Here is a 19,483-nt window from a genome sequence, read left to right on the forward strand (position 1 = left end):
TGGCGGAATTTCCCAAGCCTTGTGTGGGATAAATCTAGCAGTGAATCTTGTATTTATTGGTATGGCCAACATGCAGGTCTGCAAATGGTGAAATATAAAAGAAAATGTACTACCAGTATGAGATGTGGCCTGTGATATAAAAACTTAGTCTGAGGCTGACCTCAGAAAACGTATTTTTGTTGATGCGCTTTTTAATTTGTGTGCTTTCTCCACAGGGCTGCTTGCCTCTGGTATTAATGTTTGACATTAAAGAGGACATTGAGGTGGAGCCACAGTGTATTACGGCACTGATGGAGCAGCTGGATGTCTTCATCAGTATCAAACCAAAGCCAAAACAACCCAGCAAGGTATGACACCAGACTTGCACTCACGCACAGCATGGAAAGTTTTAGTGGATTGCAAGCTGTGCTAGCAGCAGGACTCCAGGGACGGTAATATCAGTCTGTCCAGAGAGAAATATCTCAGCTATTAAATTACGCTAAAATATTTTGTACACACATTTGTTGTGTCCAGAGCATGAATCATTATGAATCCAGTGTTCTTCCGAGTTTCCCTCCAGGGCCAACATGATGTTCTGATCTGTGGTCCTGGTCCAGAGCCAGAGATCAGATGGCAGTTTGGTGCAGGCATGCAACATAAGACCGGTGATCCCCTGATTTTTATCATCAGTTCAATATCAAAGTTTGTATAATAAATACATATCACATGTTTATTTCTATAGTGACAAGAACAACACTGCTTCCTCATTACAGGGCATTTAGAGCCTTAGCTGATTTACAAAGTCTGTTTCCAGATGGACTTTTGAAATACACAAAAACAGTTTATGAAAAACACAGACCGAGATTTTGATTGCTTCAAATGTCATTTGTTCCTTATGTGTTGTGGCATATAGCAAATGTATGCATCATCAGTGTAGCATTGTCTTTGTGAGGATGTTAGCATGAAGACGTAGACATTTAGCTCTGTCTATGTAAAGCCTCTGAGAGCTGCTGGATTGACTAGAGACTCCATAAGTAAAAAAAAAATAATAATAATAAAAATCCTTAAATATCTAATTAGTCACTTGAGCTGCATGTATGGAGTCATATTTAGGATTATTTGTATATAGGTGCTGGCCTATAAAGCTAAATCTTCTTGAAAAGAGAAGATTTAAGAAATGAATAACTCCTACTAAAGAAAATTTGGAGCAAACCTGGAGGTTTAGAAAAAAAGGTGTCCTCAATTTTATGCTGACAGAAACGTTGCTGACGCTGGCTCAAGCAGAGAGAAAATAAGACGACAAAGAAACAAATAAGCCACTGTTCCATTTGCAAATTTTCTTCCCCATCAAATGTCACAGCATGACATTGAAATAAATTCTAGATTGGCATGTCATCACCATCACCACCGTTTTGAAGGAAAACCCTCTGCTGAGGGAAATCATGCCATACCAACACAGCGAATTGGCAAATACACATCTGCCACAAAGGGAGTAATCACAATCTCCTTTCTCCTTGCCATGCACATTTCCCCTGACAGACATGAAAAGTAAATATTTTCCTTGTGACTGAGCAATTCCACCAAAAACAGCTGGCTTGATTTCAATGTGTTCTTAGTAAATTAGGTAGTAAGTTTGAAGATACTCTAGTTTGCATTTCAATAAATGTGTTACCTCTTACCGTAACTTTGATGCACCTGTGTTGCATTCAAAGCCAACCTCTAATGTTATTCATGCGCTACTGTTCTACAACACATAATATTCTCCTCGAGGTGCCCACATCCAGCCCTGTGCCAGGGCTCAGTGCCCAAACCAGACAGGCCTGCGGGGACCGGTGTGTAGGTGCCAGTGTAAACACTGACCCAGCCCAGATACTTCTAAAAAGCCTTCACTGAAACGTTTTAACGAGGTGACAGCAGTAATCCAACAGGCCCGTCCAAAGGCATTCCATACCTTCTGTGCTGCCGTAAAGGACGGTGTGTGTCAAAGAGATTCATCGTGATTGGAATCCATTTTTCCAAAGCTCAGCGCTGGCTGACACGAAGAGCCAGGACGTGATTAACAGTCCATGTTCTTTGATATATGATGATGATTATGATGTGTAGAGTTTCTGGTGATGTTGGAAGTGTCAAAGTAGATTTGTTCACTGACTAAATGTTTTCTGTTTTTAATTCTTTGATGTCGAAATAGTGTTTCGTATTGTAGTAGTCGCTGAGTAACTACTATTACCTCATAGTCTCATCAGTCATATCTGGGACCTAGATATTTATTTTAGACCATAGATTTAAAAAAAAAAAAATCTTTCTCTGAAACTTTGCGTCAATGTCTCCTCTCTCCCACGCTGCCCGAATGTTTATCCTTCTAATCTTCACTTAATTCCCTCTTCCTTCCTCCCCTTTACAATCGCGCCCCCCCATCCTCCCTTTCACTCCCTCTCTCTGGTGCCAGCATTCCCTGCTCTATCTATTTCTTGCTTCCTCCCTTCCTTTCCTCTTTTTTCTCTTTTCATCCGACACCCCCTCACCCATTCAGTATGGCCTCCCGTCCATCCCATGTTCCTCTGACTTCCTTGTCCAACTCACCTGGTCTTTTCCTAGTTTCTCATCACCTGTTCACCCCCCCCCCCCCACCTTATGTCTCTCAGTCTGTGATAGTCAAGAGTGTGGAGAGGAATGCAGTAAACATGTACGAAGCCCGAAAATTCCTCTTGGGTCTGGAGAGCAACGGGGTGTCGTCCTCCTCACCATCCGTGGTGTTGAATCCCACCACCAACGGCCCGTCCCCGTCCCTCATCTGCCCCGTTGGCCTGGACATCCTGGCCTCAGCTGGACTGGGGCTGAGCAATCTGGGTAATGACGCTGTCTGTGACTTGTTAAGAAAGTTGATTAGTGAGGAAAGTTCAGGTGGTACACTTTGATTCAGCGCCCTCATATCAGTGTTGTTCACATCCGTACCAGTCGCTCGCTACAAAATCTGGCGCGCCTTAGCTCCCCATCCAGATGTTCTTTATGCCTCCTATCACCTGGATAAATATAATATAACATACAAATATACTTTCATCCACATATATTACAGCCTGTGAGTCATGAGACCAACATCTTTATGCTCTTCCTGTAGGAGCCGTTTCTCATTAATTTCATTCTGGGAAGTGAGTCTTACGTGCGCAAATCTTTGATCAGTCAACCATCAGAAAAAAAAACCTCAAAACATATTTAGGTAGACTAGTTTCAGTGCTTATGAATCACTGCATGATGAACCGTCATCACGTTGGAGTTTGTTTGTCTCCAGCTCTGACCTCAACATGAAGGCAGTTTAGCTTGGAGCTGATGTGCCTTTATTTATGTTTATTTCTGTCTCCGAGGCTGATGTTGCATAGATTTTAGTGAATGTAGTATTAGAATAAATATATTTATCCCCATTTATCTGTCTTTTGCTTTCATATGATGCCGTTATTGGCCCTGTCTGAAAACAGGAAAATGAGGACATGGGTAATGCATCAAAGACGGAAGGAAAAGCACATAAAAGAATAAGCTGACAGGAAGCTGCCCCTGACTGTGAGCACTATTTCTGGCAACAGATCTATCACAGTGTCCATATTAAAGTGCCTGAATATAAATGCTGTATTTTTTTCTGATTTGTATTGCTAATTCTTTGAACTTTGATTTTCATTGTGGAGAAATCTAGCGATTTTCTTGCATCTTTTCGTTTCTTTCTCATTCTAATATATGTACGAACTAGACATATTTTTTTAAACATTTCTTTTTTTTTTTTTTACCACGTGTCCCCACCAATTTAAATAGGACCATCAAATATTAAAAACAATGTGCCATGATATTTCACTACAGTACAAATGGTTTCTTGCTGCTTGGTTTAAACTCGGGGGCCTGGGGGGGTGGTGAGGCTGTGGACGGCCACATCCTGGCCTTTAGTAATTGCTACATGCTTCTCTTCCGAAGATTACAGGCCAGTGTGCCAGTAGGATCCCTGGCCTTATTCCTGGAGCCAAACTAGCCCCTTTTTAAAGCCACAGACCTGCTTCTTTTTGTTTTCATACACTGTGTTTGGGTAAAGGCACCGAGCACCACATTATTGGTGCTTTCAATAACATGGTTTAGATGGGTATGAGGAGGTACCAGATATGTACTTTTTGCATCCATGACCTTGTAGAAATTTAGGAAATTCTTCCTCTCATTTGCTGCCTGGTTTATGGGAGCTTGATGGAATTCCAGTTAAATAGCTGGAAGACCAAGATTATTTTCTGAGGGGCCTGAGGGTAACGTGATTATCATGGGAAATGCCTCAGTGCTTTGACAGGACCACCGCTGATTTATCCATCTCCTGTTCTCGCTTTCCTTTTCTTGTTCCTCAGGTTTTCTGGGTGCAACAGCACCCCACTCTCTCACCAACTCCGCTGCCCCGAACGCTGTCCTCAATAGTTTAAACTCCTCCACGAGCCCCCTGCAGACCCAGAGCCCCAGCACGCCCACACCCTCGCCCTCCCTGTGGCCTAGTTCACTCACAAGCACCCAAGGTCTGTATATGCTATTGGATTTTTCATATTTCAAATTAGAATAATTGCTTTTTAATCTATTGTGATATGCAGAGAGATTACACTGTACATAATTTAAATCCCACACAATGTCAGTTTTTGTCCTCCTGAGCTCCTCATGGCTGATGTATGGGCAGACAAGTTTGCAAAACTTTTTTTTAGGTTGTTTTTTTTTTTTTGTTGTTTTTTTTAAGTTCTATTTCTTTAGTAATTCTATTTTTTTTTTTTTTTTTTTTTTTTTTTTTTCTTATTTTACTTCAGGCTTTACGTCTCCACTGATGCTGCACCCTGCCACCCAGGCCACCTTGAGTAGCATCCTGCTGTCAGGTGTGCCGGGTTACACACAGAGCACACCGTCCCCTCCACCTGGCCTTGCCCCCATAGACACGCAGCCTAACGGGGTCCCTGACTGCACCAAGGGCCCTTGCACTCTCAATGGACATGTCAAGGTTGGCTCCTTCATCTGTTGCATCAAGTGCCCTTTAAATTTTCATAAATTAAATGTTGTATTTCATGCGTCCTACGTGTGCAGCATCCTGGCTCGGTGTATGGGAGGATAGCGACTGCATCACTTGCAGAGACGGTTTTGAGTCCAGCCCCATGTGACTCGGTTCAGGATGCCAGTGGACACAGTCCATCAGAACCGCTGTCAAGCAAGTCCAGCCCAGATGAAGGTATCACTCATCAGCTCAACCACCCTTGCAGGCACCTTCATGAAATCGTCCTTGATCATTAGCTTTGGTTATGCCATTTCCTTTTTTTTTTTGATTGTTAGGTTCGTATAATTTTTGAAAACTGATGAAAACTGCGTCATCTGCTCATGTTGCACATCAGGTCTCACACTCAGGTTAAAACGTATGGCTGTGAACACGGTGTGCACTGAAAAACATGTAAAACAAGTCCCTGCATGCAGCCACGTAATCTATGAAAGATACAACTCCAGTCACATCTGTTTTCAATTTATCCACACAGCTTTTTCAGCCCCACACAACACAGTGGCAAGAGCTTATTTTGCTAATCACCATCTTTTCTAGTCACGGCATGTGTAGTTAAATATTACAGCTATTGGATCATTTTTATGATTGAAATTTGATTTTGTTTTGATGTGTATTTTTGATGAAATGATTGTGAATTAAATATAGCTTTTCAATAAGCTAAGAAGTCAAATCTAAATGTCATCTTATAGAAGGCTCTCCTGTGACTCACTTAAAATTTGAGGATTTATGTGCGATTGTAACCTTGGAGAGACTAGGTTTTTGAGCTGTTGACATTTTGGGGCTGCTGGACCTTGGCCTTGCAGACTTTGCATAAATAGCCAATTTAAACTTTTCCACTTGAGATTTATGTAACCCTTAAACCCACTTTGAGGAAAACGCCTTGAATGAACTTATGCCTATACTGTCCTTCGTACCTCATGCTACTTCTGACTACTTTTACAGTGTTGTAGCAGAGACAGATTAACTACCGGTCTCCGAGCCGTTCAGAAAGGCCCTCATTTCCTTTGTGTCTTCCACTCGCGGTTTCCCCCTTCTCTCTCACGCATCTCATTTTTCCCTGTTGTTTTCTGAACTGGCTCTCCCCAAATGTAGCGCATCCTGGTCGAGTTTCCTTCCCCTCTCTTAGCTCCTCTTGTGTCCCACAATGTGTTTGGACTGGCTCACCCAGTCCGTGTTGTGGAATGAGGGAATTGCTCAAACACGGGACATTAGGATTGACTGACATCATATTATTTTCCATTGCACATTCAGGTATTCTTAATTATACGCAGGGATATGCACATCCTCTTACACAGAGCAGATTTCTGTCAGTGTGAAAGCAGATTATCAGATCAAAACACTATAATTACAGCTTTGATTTTAATTAATCCAGGATCCCATCAGAGACTTGTCACAGTTAAATGCATGCACACCTACAGTACTGACGTTACTGAATCCCAACCAAGTTACACACTCTCCTTTGTACTCACTGAGTATAATTAAGGTCTTTATCATTAGCATTAAAAATGTAATTTGATTGGAGCTTTACTGGTCCAGAAAGGGGCTTCATGCGAACTACATTCATATCACAAAGAAAAGGAAAAGAAAAAAACCCGACATAATTAGACACATTCACATGATAAATAAATTAATATATATCCATACAATAATAAGGTAAAGAATGTGTAGTCAGTCATAATATTGTGTGTTTTCTGCAAAGAAGACAGAGGACAGCTGTACTTCTGTATTTCTGTTCACATTTTTGAACCGATGGAGTAATCAAGTATGATTCAGTAATGTCTGTGTTTGTTTCCTTTAAGGCTCTGACACATTTGTGGAAGTGGGCATGCCCAGGAGCCCCTCACATTCAGCCAACGGGAGCGAGCTGAAACAAATGCTGGCTTCATGCAAGACGTCATCAGGGAAACGGCAGGCTGTGGAGCTCCTGCAGGGCACCAAGAATTCACATCTACAGTATGTTTCAATCTGCAAATGATTTTCAGCCGATATTGTTACTGTTCACAATCCTTTCTGAGGTCATTTACAGCTCAGGCTGTTCCAGTTTGGCTGACCTCTATTAATCCCTTCGGACATGGGCAGTGGGAGGATAGCAACAGAAACACTGAGATGAAATTGCATTAAGTGGAATCGTACTTAGCCATGTACATTTTATTTTGAAAAGTTGGGCCAAACTAGATTATTATATTTTAGGTGACACAGGTAGATATTTGGGCTCATCATGAAATGATTAGTTTAGGTATTAGTTGCCAAGTAGGCTGGAAATACACAGGCACACCCTGGACAGCATAATTATACAGACAGACTGTAGAAGGAGATGTGATGCTTTGTTTCTCTGTACTTGTACTGGCTAGACTTGTTTGCTGACAAAACTGTATCTACTGTATAATCCCAACAGCTCTGACTGTCTTCTGTCGGATGCTGAGTCCAGCTCATCAGACAGTCCGGTGGCGGACAAGAGAGCACCGGGAAGTGAACGGGCAGCTGAGAGGGCTGCGCAACAAAATGAGAGGGAGAGAATTCGACTGGCACCACAGGCCTCCTTCGCCAACATGCAGGTACACACATTTGTGCATCAGGCACGCACGCGACGCATAATTTTGGTGGTATTCGGGAATGAAAATGTCTGCTGTCTTTTCAGGCATTTGACTATGAACAGAAAAAGCTTTTGGCAACCAAAGGTAAGGTGACTTCATGTCTGCAGTGTCATTACTGGTGCCTGGCTGTTTCCTTTCACTTTACTTCATTTGAAGTCAGATTTACACATAATCTACGAATATCTTGTGGGATTGATCAATTTATTTTCTGGCTGCTGAAAAGAGGTTTCTCACTTGTAAGCTTTTGCAAATGAAGTCTTTATTATAATGTCACTGTGTTCACTTGCATTTCCTGATGAGCTAAACATGTAGCTGAGTAGATGCAAACCAATTAATGGAATATTAGAGATATGGACATCTTTTCAATTCGAAATGACCTTTTTCCATCTATCACTCATGCATTCTACCTCTTGGTGTTTCCAATTTAATATTATTTGTTGTTGTTAATGCTCTGTAGGTTAATGTGTGGATCACTCAATCTCTGTATTCATACAGCTATGTTAAAGAAGCCTGTGGTGACTGAGGTGCGGACACCTACTAACACATGGAGTGGCCTGGGCTTCTCGAAATCCATGCCGGCCGAGACCATTAAGGAGCTGCGGAGAGCCAATCATGTTTCATACAAGCCCAGCATGAGCACCACATATGAGGTGAGACCTCATATAAAAAGGGTAAAGACAAGGCTGGGAGTCTTCCCAGCCTTGTCTTTACCCTTTTTATCCATTGATATTTCAGATTTTTTTTTTTTTTTTTTTTGGGAGGGGGGGTCCTTATATTGAGATACATTGTGGTCATTCAAACTCTCTTTCTGTCGTTCTCAGGGTTCCCCACTGTCCCTGTCTCGATCCAGCAGCCGGGAAGGTGTGGGGAACGGCAGTGACTCGGACAACTGGCGAGAGAGGAATGGTAACGGCTTGCCCAGCCACAGCGAGTTTTCCTCCACCGTCAGCAGCCCCAAGAGGAAGCAGAACAAATCTGGTTAGTGTAATATTTTTCTATTGTCTCTGCTACAAGGACAAACAAACGCTGATTATTTCCCTCTCCTCGCCGATTCATTTGGGCGGTGTGCTCATTCCGTGACTCATTGGAAGTTTAAGAGTTGGATTTTCATCTGATTGATGCTGCTCATTATGCAGATTTAACACTCCTCTATAAAAACTGGATCTGTGTTGGTCTCATTTGAAAAACTTAGCACATAAAATCTTTCACTTTTTCACAAACATTTCACTTGATGCCAAATCGACTGTATTTTTTCCCCCTCCTTAAATCTGTGATTGCTAAAAACATGTGAAATCTATTTCACTTGTTTCTAAAATATAACTCTTATGTTTTTTTTGGGTCTTAATCTTGCTACGGACAGCTGCAGAGCATTACCTCAGCAGCAGCAACTACATGGACTGCATCCCTTCCGTAACTGGCAGCAACGGCTGCAGCCTGAGCTCGTCTCTGAAAGGCTCAGACCTGCCTGAGCTCTTCAGCAAGCTGGGCTTGGGGAAGTACACAGATGTCTTCCAGCAACAAGAGGTAGTCTACAGTATGAAAAGACAGAAGCTCGAGATGGCAATGCTCATTCCAGATTTTATGCTCGACTAAATCGTCGCATTAACTATTTGGATGAATGTATAACAGCTATATAAAAGCTAAATTGACTTGTTGTTGCCTCCAGATAGACCTGCAGACCTTCCTAACCCTGACCGACCAGGACCTGAAGGAACTCGGCATCACCACCTTTGGAGCTCGCAGGAAAATGCTACTTGCCATCTCTGGTACATTCAAATTTATTTTGCGTTTTGTCCCTTAGCCTTGGACTTTCTGTGTCTTCAGCTGTCCCACAAATTCAGATTTGACAAAGAAAACAAATAATACAGGTCTGGCAAAGGGATACCCACAAGCAACCGCTATGACGTTATCCATTTTTTTGACGCCAGCAGGAGCTGCCAGCTCACTCCTGGTGAAAGCTGGGCAAACAAATTGGTTTATATGTTTCAGTAATGTTTCCTGTTTTGTCTGTCACTGCAGCAAGGCTTACTGGGGCCCAGCTGCGCTGCAGACGAAACGTGTCTGCCAACTTTTCCACGGCAAAACACAGAATTTAGAAGCTCTATGCAACCCTTTTTATTCGGAGACTCTGTTAGAAAAGGCCAAGACAATACAGTTCAAATTAATTTATCTGGTAACGATATGAAAACAAACAGCACACAGTAATTTGCACCAATAGAAGTGAAGGGATTACGGTACATTTCTCTCAAATGAGCATGTTGGTTTTTCTCCAGTGACTGCAGCTGCCTCCCCTACACTCTGCGTGCATCTAAAATGCCTGTTGTGCACGTAAAACTCCATTACTGCTGTCAGATTTTACAGATTGTAGCTGGAGTTGTTGGTCTACATAATTCAATCATGCATTGAGGATCATGAGCAAACTTCAGACCAGAGCCAGAGCTGATGGGGAGAGGAATGAGGGGAAATAACGAGTTAGGCAGCAAAACCCATTCTAGCCTTGGATGACACTTCAGTCAAATACGGGTCAACTTTAATCTTTACTGAATGCTCTGGCTCCAAAAGAAGAACATGCATATCTTTGTCTGTCTTTTTGGCCTTCTCTGGTTTTGCCTCTCAATACAGAGATAAAATGCAAGTCAAGGCAATCCAAGTTTTAACATCCTGCCGGTTTTCCAGTAAAAGAGCTATTGGAACAGCCCGCCTGTCTTCAGTGATCCAACTGAAGGTTTATGCTGGCAGCCACAGAATGCAGCTATCATATTAATAAGCCAGAGATGCCCGGGTGTGCTTCTGATATTTTCATGTAAGCATTTTGTTCAGGCTAATGTGTAAAACCAAATGGACACGATAAAGACTTTTGCCAATCTGAAGAAAACCAATTCTGCTTAGAATCTTACTTCCTTCTAGCTGTTTATCAATGGAGGATAAAAAGGAATATTGTGACACCCACTGACACGCTGGCATTTGACACGGCTACTGAACAGATAGTTTTTGTGAGTCGCATTTATTTTTTCATTTCACTACATGGTTTGTTCACTGATGTTTTATGGTACCCCCCCCCCCCTCCCCCGCAGAACTAAACAAGAACCGGAGGAAGCTATTTGAGCCTCCCATCAGGTCCTCCTTTCTGGAAGGGGGAGCAAGCGGACGTCTGTCCCGTCAGTTTCACGCAGACATGGCCAGCGTCAGTGGGCGATGGTAGACCCCACCGCACCTCCAGCCCATCTCAGAACCGTCCATGATGGCGACTAGCCTCCCGTGTTTTTCCTGCGCCTCAGTATGCCAGGTTTCAATGGTTGTTTACTTTGTTCAGCCTAAGCTGAATTAAAACTGTTCCGAATGTTATTGCCATATAGTATAAATGTATATGTATAAAAAAAAAAAATGTAAAAAAAAGAAGCCATAGTTTTACCATAAGTGCCCACACAAAAAAGGGATTACTCAGACACATGATGTTCAGTGTTCATTCCTGATAGAGCCATTCAGTCTATCTGGAGCATTTATATGAAGGTTGTTTTTGGGGATCGGAAGGAAGGGTACTGTCCAGTATTTCTCTCCACTTTATATTCAAGGAAACAGGCAGAATGATTAGTACAATTATTTTACACAATGATGCTTCCTGCATTGTATTATGCTGTTGCATCAGTGACATGCACTTTAACAATACTAGACTTTTGCCTGTGAGAGCCTAATTCCTTAGACTGAAATTATGATAGCTATGCATTTTTATTGACTAAAAAGCACAAATGCATTTTATACCAAACCAAATGTAAGCACTTAGCCAGTGAGATTAGGGAACCACCAAATCAAGTGCAAAATGGGTCAGCACACCAAAGTGGTGACTTCATCAATGTTCAACACATCTACCAAAGGAAAGTATCATTGTGGCCTTTGACCTTTGGCTGCCTTATTTTTTTTTGTTTGTTTGTTTGTTTTTTTTTTTGATTGGTGGACATTTCTCCGAGGTCAATGTTTGCGTCCAACCACACTCTCTATGTCCATCTTTGTATTTCTAGCCAAAACAAAACAAAACAACAAAAAAAAATCTAATATTTTGTACTCATTATGCATTATGTTTTTATTACCATTTTAGGGGAATGGGTGGGATGTTTAACGGTAATCAGTTTACAAATGTATTTTTTATATGTTCATGAATGAGCTCCTATGATTTTGTTAATAGATTATTAGTACCTTTTACTTTTTCCCCTGCCCATCAATCTGTGGAGCCGTGACTTGGCAGTGCCATTAGACAGCAGCTGAGACATGAGGCAGTTCGGCTCAGCTTTACAGGCCTCTCTCTGATTGTGTCAACAGGCATCTTTCTGTGGTTTTCTCTCCTGTGTTTGTTTATAGTGCATGGTCTTTTGTCTCATCTGTTATTTGTTAGTGTTGGCCTCCCTGTGGCCCCAACCATTTGCCCAAAATCTGAATGCACTCCTCCTCCTCTTACCCAGAATAGGAGTTGCTACAGTATGCTGTGCCCCCACTCCACCCCACGCACACTTGTTTTGTTTTGTTTTTTTTTTTTGCGATTTCAGCTCACTCGTTGTCCCATGTTAGAGCAAAGAAAAATCTTGTGACAGTGCAGGACCGTATATTTGTAGTGAAAAGTGCCAATGTACATAACTTTTTTCTTTAGTTTTTCAGCAGAGAGGTATTTTGTTAAGAACACTAATATTTTGGTCTGAGCTTGCTCTCCAGATAGGAGGTGCATTGCACAAAGAACCAGTATATTCACAGCCAAGGTATTTTCATATGAGCATTTTGTCGAGACACAAATAAGGAAGCACGGTCATCAAATGGATCGAGATTTCAGATAAAAGCAAATAAAAACCTGGAATTTTGGAGTATCAATCCAGAAACCCTGGTTAAGCAGTGTTTAATGAAGTAACAGGATTGTGCATGCAGCAGCAGCAGCGTTTATCATGAAAGCTTATGTTTGTTCAGGGCTCCTGTATTATGTTCAGTCATGTGTTTTGAAAAGGAAAACTTCTCTTTCCATCAGTTCATTAACTTCGGATAACTCTGGGGGTTTTTTGTGTGATGTTCTTAAATTTTGTCTGAGGATTTAGCTTTCAGGCCAACCCATCTTCCAAAGTCCTGAGTATTTCATATCAAGTGCAATTTAGTTTAGCATTTTTAATTTTTTTTTTTTTTTTTCTTCTTCTGGGGAAAATGTGTTTATATTTGCAATACAACTATAAAGACTCGGACTATAGAATTTCAAATCTAAATGAGAGTACAGTGTATAAAATCTATGTAGAGTATGCTTATGAGAAATTATCACTGTTAAGTGCATATGCATTTATCTATACAACTGTAACTGCAATTTAAAAAAAAAAAAAAAAAACGTCCTCATGTTATCTCAGAGAGAAGTCATTTGTCACCCCTGCTCGATTCACAATGAGTCCCACTTGGGTGATTTATTGTTTGTTACGTATTAACCACTTTCCACCCTCCTTCCCATCTGATTTGAGCCATTCTCAACGTGGTTGTCAAGTTAATAACACTAGACTAAATAATATTCTGACAAGGTTGCTGACGCCAACCAGGCAATTTTTTTTTTTTTTTTTTTTTAAATGTCTTAGCGGGACCTGTGTTGCTCGTCAGGCACCCTTTACTCTCATCTCCTCTCTGCCTCTTTGCTATTGACTGTAGGCAAACAAGAATGCCAGAAAAACAAAGAAGAAAAAAATTAATGTTTAAAAAAACAAAGAATTAAAAAGGGAAACAATTCTTTATCCTTTTGAAGAAACCCGGGGCCACTTCGCCCCCACTCATCATGGTACTACATTGAAACTGTTGAGCACTGATTCTCCCAGTGCTGTGACTCGTGTTCCTGCCTAGCAGACATTTGTTTTCATCCCTCACTTGTTCGGGTGCGGCAGAGGTTCTTTTCGCATCAAGTGAATGTTGTTGAAGAAATAAAACTGATGCATGTTGTTGCAGATTTATTGCAGATCAATGAAGGGACTCATTAAGTCAAAAAGTTTACTGCCAGCTTCTCTAGTCTTTGCCCTTAGCCCTAGAATGGTTTCACAATTATGTCTGATTTGTTGTGTTAGTCATATTGTTGTTCCCAAAGGGATTTATTTGAAGGAGTCTTTGTACTGCAATCAAATGGTACATTTATAATAAATGTAAACCACTAAGGAAATGATGTATTACATAACTTTTGTACAACGTTTTCATTTTATACAACCATTGTTTTGTGTGAGGTACAATTCTGCACACGGTTCCAGAGAAGAATTTGTGTATAAACATTGCCATGTGGCCAAAGCTCTGTTCACTGTTGATGCTATTGTTATTCTAACTGTATTGTAGTACAGACATAAACAAAAGACTTTTTGGAGAAATTTTCAAGCAGGCGAAAAAGAAAAGTTTGTTTAAACATTCAAATGATACTATGATGTTAATAAATGTAAGCAAAAAAAAAACTGTTTTGTTTTCCATATCACAGGAGTGTTATGACTGATAAGGTATCAGTGCATTTCACCATACTGCACTGTTAGATTGGAAAGGAGGTAACGGCACTAAGCTTTCAGGAAAGCTTAGTGCAGGAAAACTGCTGCACACAAGGGCAGATGCACTGAAACTGGAACATCAACATAGATGTATTACAAAAAAAAAAAAGAGCTTTTTGTCTGGTTGTGCGCTTTGTTTCTCTGTTTAAAGACCAGGTTGAGAAACAAGCCAGTCCAAGGCCATGCGAGCCTACATGAAGCCTAATCCTCACAGTCAGGATCTGCTTAATCCAGCCAAATGAATCTGCTGCAACTAGCAGAGACAATATATGGTGTAATGCATGAGAACAAATTCATTTTAAGGCTGGGCTTCTTAAATGACCTCCCATCTGTCCTGCCCACCTGGTTGCTGGATCATCAAAGATTTACAACTGTAAGTTCAAAAAAAAAAAAAAAAAGCATACTTCTGTTCCGTTCAGATTTTTTTTTAAAGTCATTTGCCCAAGTGAGGTCATGATCACAAAGCACATTTATATTAAGCCAGGGCAGTTACTATTATTCAATATAAGCAGCTCAGAAAATGAAAGAAAGAGGCCGACTGACAATGTTTTGCCACTAAACGCTGTCCCCTTGATTTACAAAAACTCAGGCGATTTTACTGGAAATCCTCAAGGGGGCAGTGTTGGAGCTTTCAATAATTCACCTTTGTAGCTTTAAAAAAAAGAAAGCAGGACACTGGTTACTCAGCAACATATCACCACATGTGTGCACATGATTAAATGGCCTACATTAAAGAAAGGCTTATTTGCAGAACTAAAAGAAATTGTCATAAAAAAAATGAGAAGTGAATGAAGGCTGTGACGGGGGGAAAAAACTGTAGTTGTAAGAACTACATGAACAGAAGTCACCTGTTTTCCTGTTCAGTCACATCAGACATCAGGATTTGGAATGCAGAGACTTTTGAAGAAACTGGGTTTGTGCCTTTGTGCGTATGTCTGAATGAATGTACCTAAGCTGAGCTAAGAAAGGTGGGTTTCTCTCATACCAACTGTTCCCAACCACATCCACAGGCCGCTGCGGTCATGGCAGCAGATGAATGCTCAGATGCCACGGAGAGAGAAAGAGAGAGAGACTCATCCAAGGCAAAGAGCGCCTGCCAGAAACAGGTGGTGCCACCGAACAGTTATGTTCAGTGGCAGCTTGTGACTCACTCACTTTCTCCCCCTCTGTCATTATTTTCCACAGGAGCTTTTGCGAAGGGAAGATCACAAAACGCCTTCATGTTTACATAACACCAGAGTGCTGAATGGCCTGTAAATACTGGTATGTCATCCTGAAGCGTTTGGGGGTAATGTGTAGGAAGGGTGTTAAGAAAACATTCATTATGGCCTCAGCAGAGAGTTCTTCATACAATACAATAGATCAGAGTAACAGGAACTTAAAATGCCCCTTTTGTCTTAATTAGAATAAAGCTGTCCTCCTCGGGAACGCACGTATGTAACATCTGCCTCTCAAACCATCCAGCATACTTGTTTTTGAGAAATCACAAATCTCCCGTCTCCCTTTGTCTCACTTAGGGCAGTTATAAGTGACACAGCTGGCAGTCATCCTCAGTGGCCTGCATGACTAATTTCCATTTCATGCCCAATTGTGACAGAGAGCGAGCGAAAAGCTGTGCAAACTGCAGAGAAAAGAGGCGACAGCGTTTTTATCGCTAACCATTCAGCAGCCCGGAGACCTCCCAACCTGAAGACCAGCATCGCACATTGTCCTCATGGGCAGCCTGGCCCTGCGGGAAAGGTGTAAATGAGAGAAGCTGTGATTTGGTTGCTGCCACATGATGACTGGCTCTTACCCAATGACAAATATGCTCACGTTGGCCGCTGTCACCAAGCGTGGCAGATTCTGTCTGTCTACCCATCTCAGTCTTTTTCTGGGACAAAGCAACACTAATCTCAGTAAGACAGAGAATGTTCCTACTGTTTCTGCTGCAGCTCTGTGCCAAGTATAACATGCTTTCGGTGTGAGACTGAGTTTGAACACCTTAAGACTGAATGTACACGGAGAGGCTTTGAATTGCTTTCATTTGCATTTTCTCAGTTCAGCATGAGTTCAATCACTTGAAATTTTTGGACCTGTCTTTCAACCTTAAAAGCATACTTTCTCAGGAAGGAAAATGTTGGTGAAACCCTGAGTATACTCAGTAAAGATATGAAAAGTTGTCCTCGTGACTGAACTCTCTCTTTTGTTAAGCTTTCTCTTGGTTAAGGTATTAAATCCATTCCCTCCAAGTAGCCAGGCTGCATGTGTTATTCCAGGTCTCAGCCATCCCGCCCTGTCTGGACTCGGTGGGGGATGTCCCAAAAACAAAATCCACAATGAGGTATGAGATTCTTCATTCTCCATTTTGTAATATTTCTGAAAAACATGGGAAAACAAGGTGCAATTGTACGAAGGTTAAGCTTCTGCTATCTCATGACCAATCAACAAAATGGCAAAAATTCCCAAAATGTGATATTACTGTGCCCCTTCTCGCCCCCCTTCTAACAGCTTCTCCTCGGCTGTTCATCAGTTTAACCAGTTTTTTTATATGCTTCTAATTAGTCAGTCTGATCTGGGTTTGCTGTTCAATGTTGACAGACGCTGTATTTGATTTATCGTCAGGTTTTACCGGAACAACAGGGTGGACGCTGAAGTCATCCAATGCTTGATACGTGCGGATGAATTGAGATTTCATTTTGGAGACTCAGAGACAGCCATGGCCTTTATCATTCAAACTGGAGTGGATCTAAGGTGAAGCACTCTGCAAATCAATGACATGCTTCATTTGCTGCCCGCAGAGAAATGTGTCTATGCCACGCAGCATCACACACACACACACACAGGACACTGGAGAGTTGATGTTTTCTGCTAATGTAAAAGGCTGCGGCCTCCATATCAGCTAATAGCTGACCTCTTGGCTGAGACATGATGTGTAGTGACTGCAGGGTGTGTGAGACATGGAGGAAGGCTCAGTAAATATAATGAGAGTGATATCTGAATTTGGTTCAGCCTGTATAAAAATACAGCTTCCTCTAACTATCAAACCTCTTTGGCCTGCTTTGCCCGACGGCCAATACACCTCTCCTCCTGCCATTTCTCCATCTGTCACCATGCTCACGTGGTCTCTGAGCTCTAAACACAGCAGAGTGAGCAAATCAGTGTGGACTGCCAATACAGAGAACACTGACATGCACACACACACACGCACGCTGACACTTCAGAGGTCTAAGCTGACAAAAGAGAGAATTCAGAAAGGTGCCAGGATGATAGGAGTGACTGAATAGGTAAAGAAAGGGTGGAAGAGGTGAGGAGGAAAAGAGGCAGGAAGCAGGTGAAGAAAGACGAAGTGGGTGAACTTGGCTGGGTGTGTGTTGTGGGGGGGCACAGTGTCGCTTTTCCTCCTCCTCCTGCAGCTTTACTGGAAACACTGACACTAACACAGGTTGACTCTTGCTGGAGGCGATACGGCTGGATGGAGAAATGGGAGATGCTGAGGAGGACGGATGGAGGTGGGATGAGAAAGAACCCTCCAGATTTGGTCAGCCTCGTCTTCCCCTTCCTCCCCCTCCGGACACTGTGCAGAAATGGAAATGGGAGGATGACAAAGAGAAACATGATGACCTCCATAACAATAAGCTTGTAAATTTTCTGTGCTTTGGGCGATCAGCTGACTTCTTGATTCTGTTGTTCATGTATGTTATAGACTTGTAGACTTTTGATGAGTCTGATGCTGGGGAATCAAAGAGATTAACGTAGAAAAGCATAATGCTGCCTGTAACCTTCCTCTAATTCATACTAAAACAATCAGAGATCATTTCCTCTGTTGATAGTTAAACAGCCTCCTGTGCTCAGACACAGATGGCCCTGTGTTTACAGAGAGTGATCAGCATGCTGACCTTCACTTTTAATGACTTGTATTTGCCAGGCAGGAAATTTGGGCCAGATGCAGCGTTAGCTGGTGAAATCTAAGCATGAAATGCATTCAGGCCTTCAGTGCTGCTTTTAAATACGTTGCGCACTGAATCTGAATGCCGCGGTGATTATGAGCTCACTAGGATTTTAATTTGCCTGCCTGCCACAATCCCCCTTTTCTAATCCTGCAATGTGAGCAGAAATGCTCACCAACCGGGCTGTCTCATCCATATCATAGGCAGATAACATGATGCCCTTCCACTCATGCACTACCTCCTCCTCTGTTCCACATTCAGAGGCGAGGCTGATATTGTGTCAGAGATGAGTTCGGGCGGCTTCCCTGCTATAATTCGTGATTCAGAGTAGACTATACTGTGGCACTCTAGCCTCTGCTGTTAGGGATAGCATGACTCAGGGGGTCCCATGGGTGCAGCTGCGAAATCCGCTGACCACCAAATAGATAAACACTCTGTTGCCTCTCCGCAGGACGCCTTGTATAACACTGAGAGACAAAAAACAAACAGAAAGTGACACCGCCTCACTCCGATGCTCCCGCTGCGGTGAGTGAAGAGGAGATGGCACTGCTGTATGACATATAAAGATTCAAACGACTCCATGATGATCAGAATTTACTTCTGAGAAGCCAAGTCATGAGAGGCGCCGGCAGCCGTCAGGGTGTGTTAAGCCACAGTTTACCCGAACACTTGACCTTTTATGCCATGACTGTCGCAACTCTGTGGGCCACTGATAAAGAGGGTGTAGCAGTTCTATAGGGAGATAACACACACACACACACACAACATTATTAGGTATGGCTTCCAGGCTTCTGCATTTCATTGTGTGCCATTATGTCGACCAAACAAGAAAGATGGTGTGTGAGAGGGGCTGCTGATCATTTATTATGTGCCACATTAAGTCAGAGTCATCCCCCAGCCCATTACTCTGTGCTCCACATGCACCTGGGCTCCTGCCACACTGGGCCCCACCTCACCAAATAAGGACATGTGAGACCCTTCACGGGGTGACGTTGAACGTGGAGCAGGGATGAAGTAAGTGTGTGTGTGTGATTATGCTCTGCAGGGAGACTTAAACTGAAGGGGGAACACTGTGTTAATCTGGTTACATAAGGAGCCATTGAATTTGCGGAACGTCTCTGAAGAGAATCACTAATCCTCTAAACTATTCATGTTCAGCTGTCCCGCGGCGGAAAAACACAAAACACAGCACACACACGTGCACTTGTGGCTCTGAATGCACGAGGAGCGCATGACTTGAGATGAAGTAAACCCTCCGAGGTCGAGCAGCAGAAGCCGCCATGCTTGACGCCGTAGAGCCGAACTGTGGCGGTTCGTGCTGCGGTTCGTGCTGCGGTTCGCGGCCGTGACGATTCCGCTGACGCGCCACCCGCCGCACCAGCCAGCAGCCAGCAGCCAGAGAGGAGCGACGGA

The 19,483-nt window shown here is 42.5% G+C and overlaps 1 protein-coding gene across 1 annotated transcript in view; it reads left to right on the forward strand.

Annotated features, from left to right (window-relative positions):
• The window catches only part of bicc1a (BicC family RNA binding protein 1a), a 48,048-nt gene extending 35,042 nt beyond the window's left edge, over positions 1–13,006 (forward strand). The window contains exons 9-21 of the mRNA XM_029521600.1: positions 216–347; positions 2,622–2,826; positions 4,347–4,508; positions 4,788–4,975; positions 5,059–5,200; positions 6,823–6,976; positions 7,419–7,578; positions 7,662–7,701; positions 8,113–8,267; positions 8,439–8,595; positions 8,978–9,141; positions 9,284–9,383; positions 10,692–13,006. Coding sequence (XP_029377460.1) covers positions 216–347; positions 2,622–2,826; positions 4,347–4,508; positions 4,788–4,975; positions 5,059–5,200; positions 6,823–6,976; positions 7,419–7,578; positions 7,662–7,701; positions 8,113–8,267; positions 8,439–8,595; positions 8,978–9,141; positions 9,284–9,383; positions 10,692–10,819 — 1,887 coding nt within the window. The 3' untranslated portion in view covers positions 10,820–13,006. The remainder of the gene's footprint in view (positions 1–215; positions 348–2,621; positions 2,827–4,346; positions 4,509–4,787; positions 4,976–5,058; positions 5,201–6,822; positions 6,977–7,418; positions 7,579–7,661; positions 7,702–8,112; positions 8,268–8,438; positions 8,596–8,977; positions 9,142–9,283; positions 9,384–10,691) is intronic.
• Positions 13,007–19,483: the final 6,477 nt, after the last annotated feature.

This window comes from Echeneis naucrates, chromosome 15 (assembly GCF_900963305.1).
Source record: "Echeneis naucrates chromosome 15, fEcheNa1.1, whole genome shotgun sequence".
Lineage (NCBI taxonomy): Eukaryota > Metazoa > Chordata > Actinopteri > Carangiformes > Echeneidae > Echeneis > Echeneis naucrates.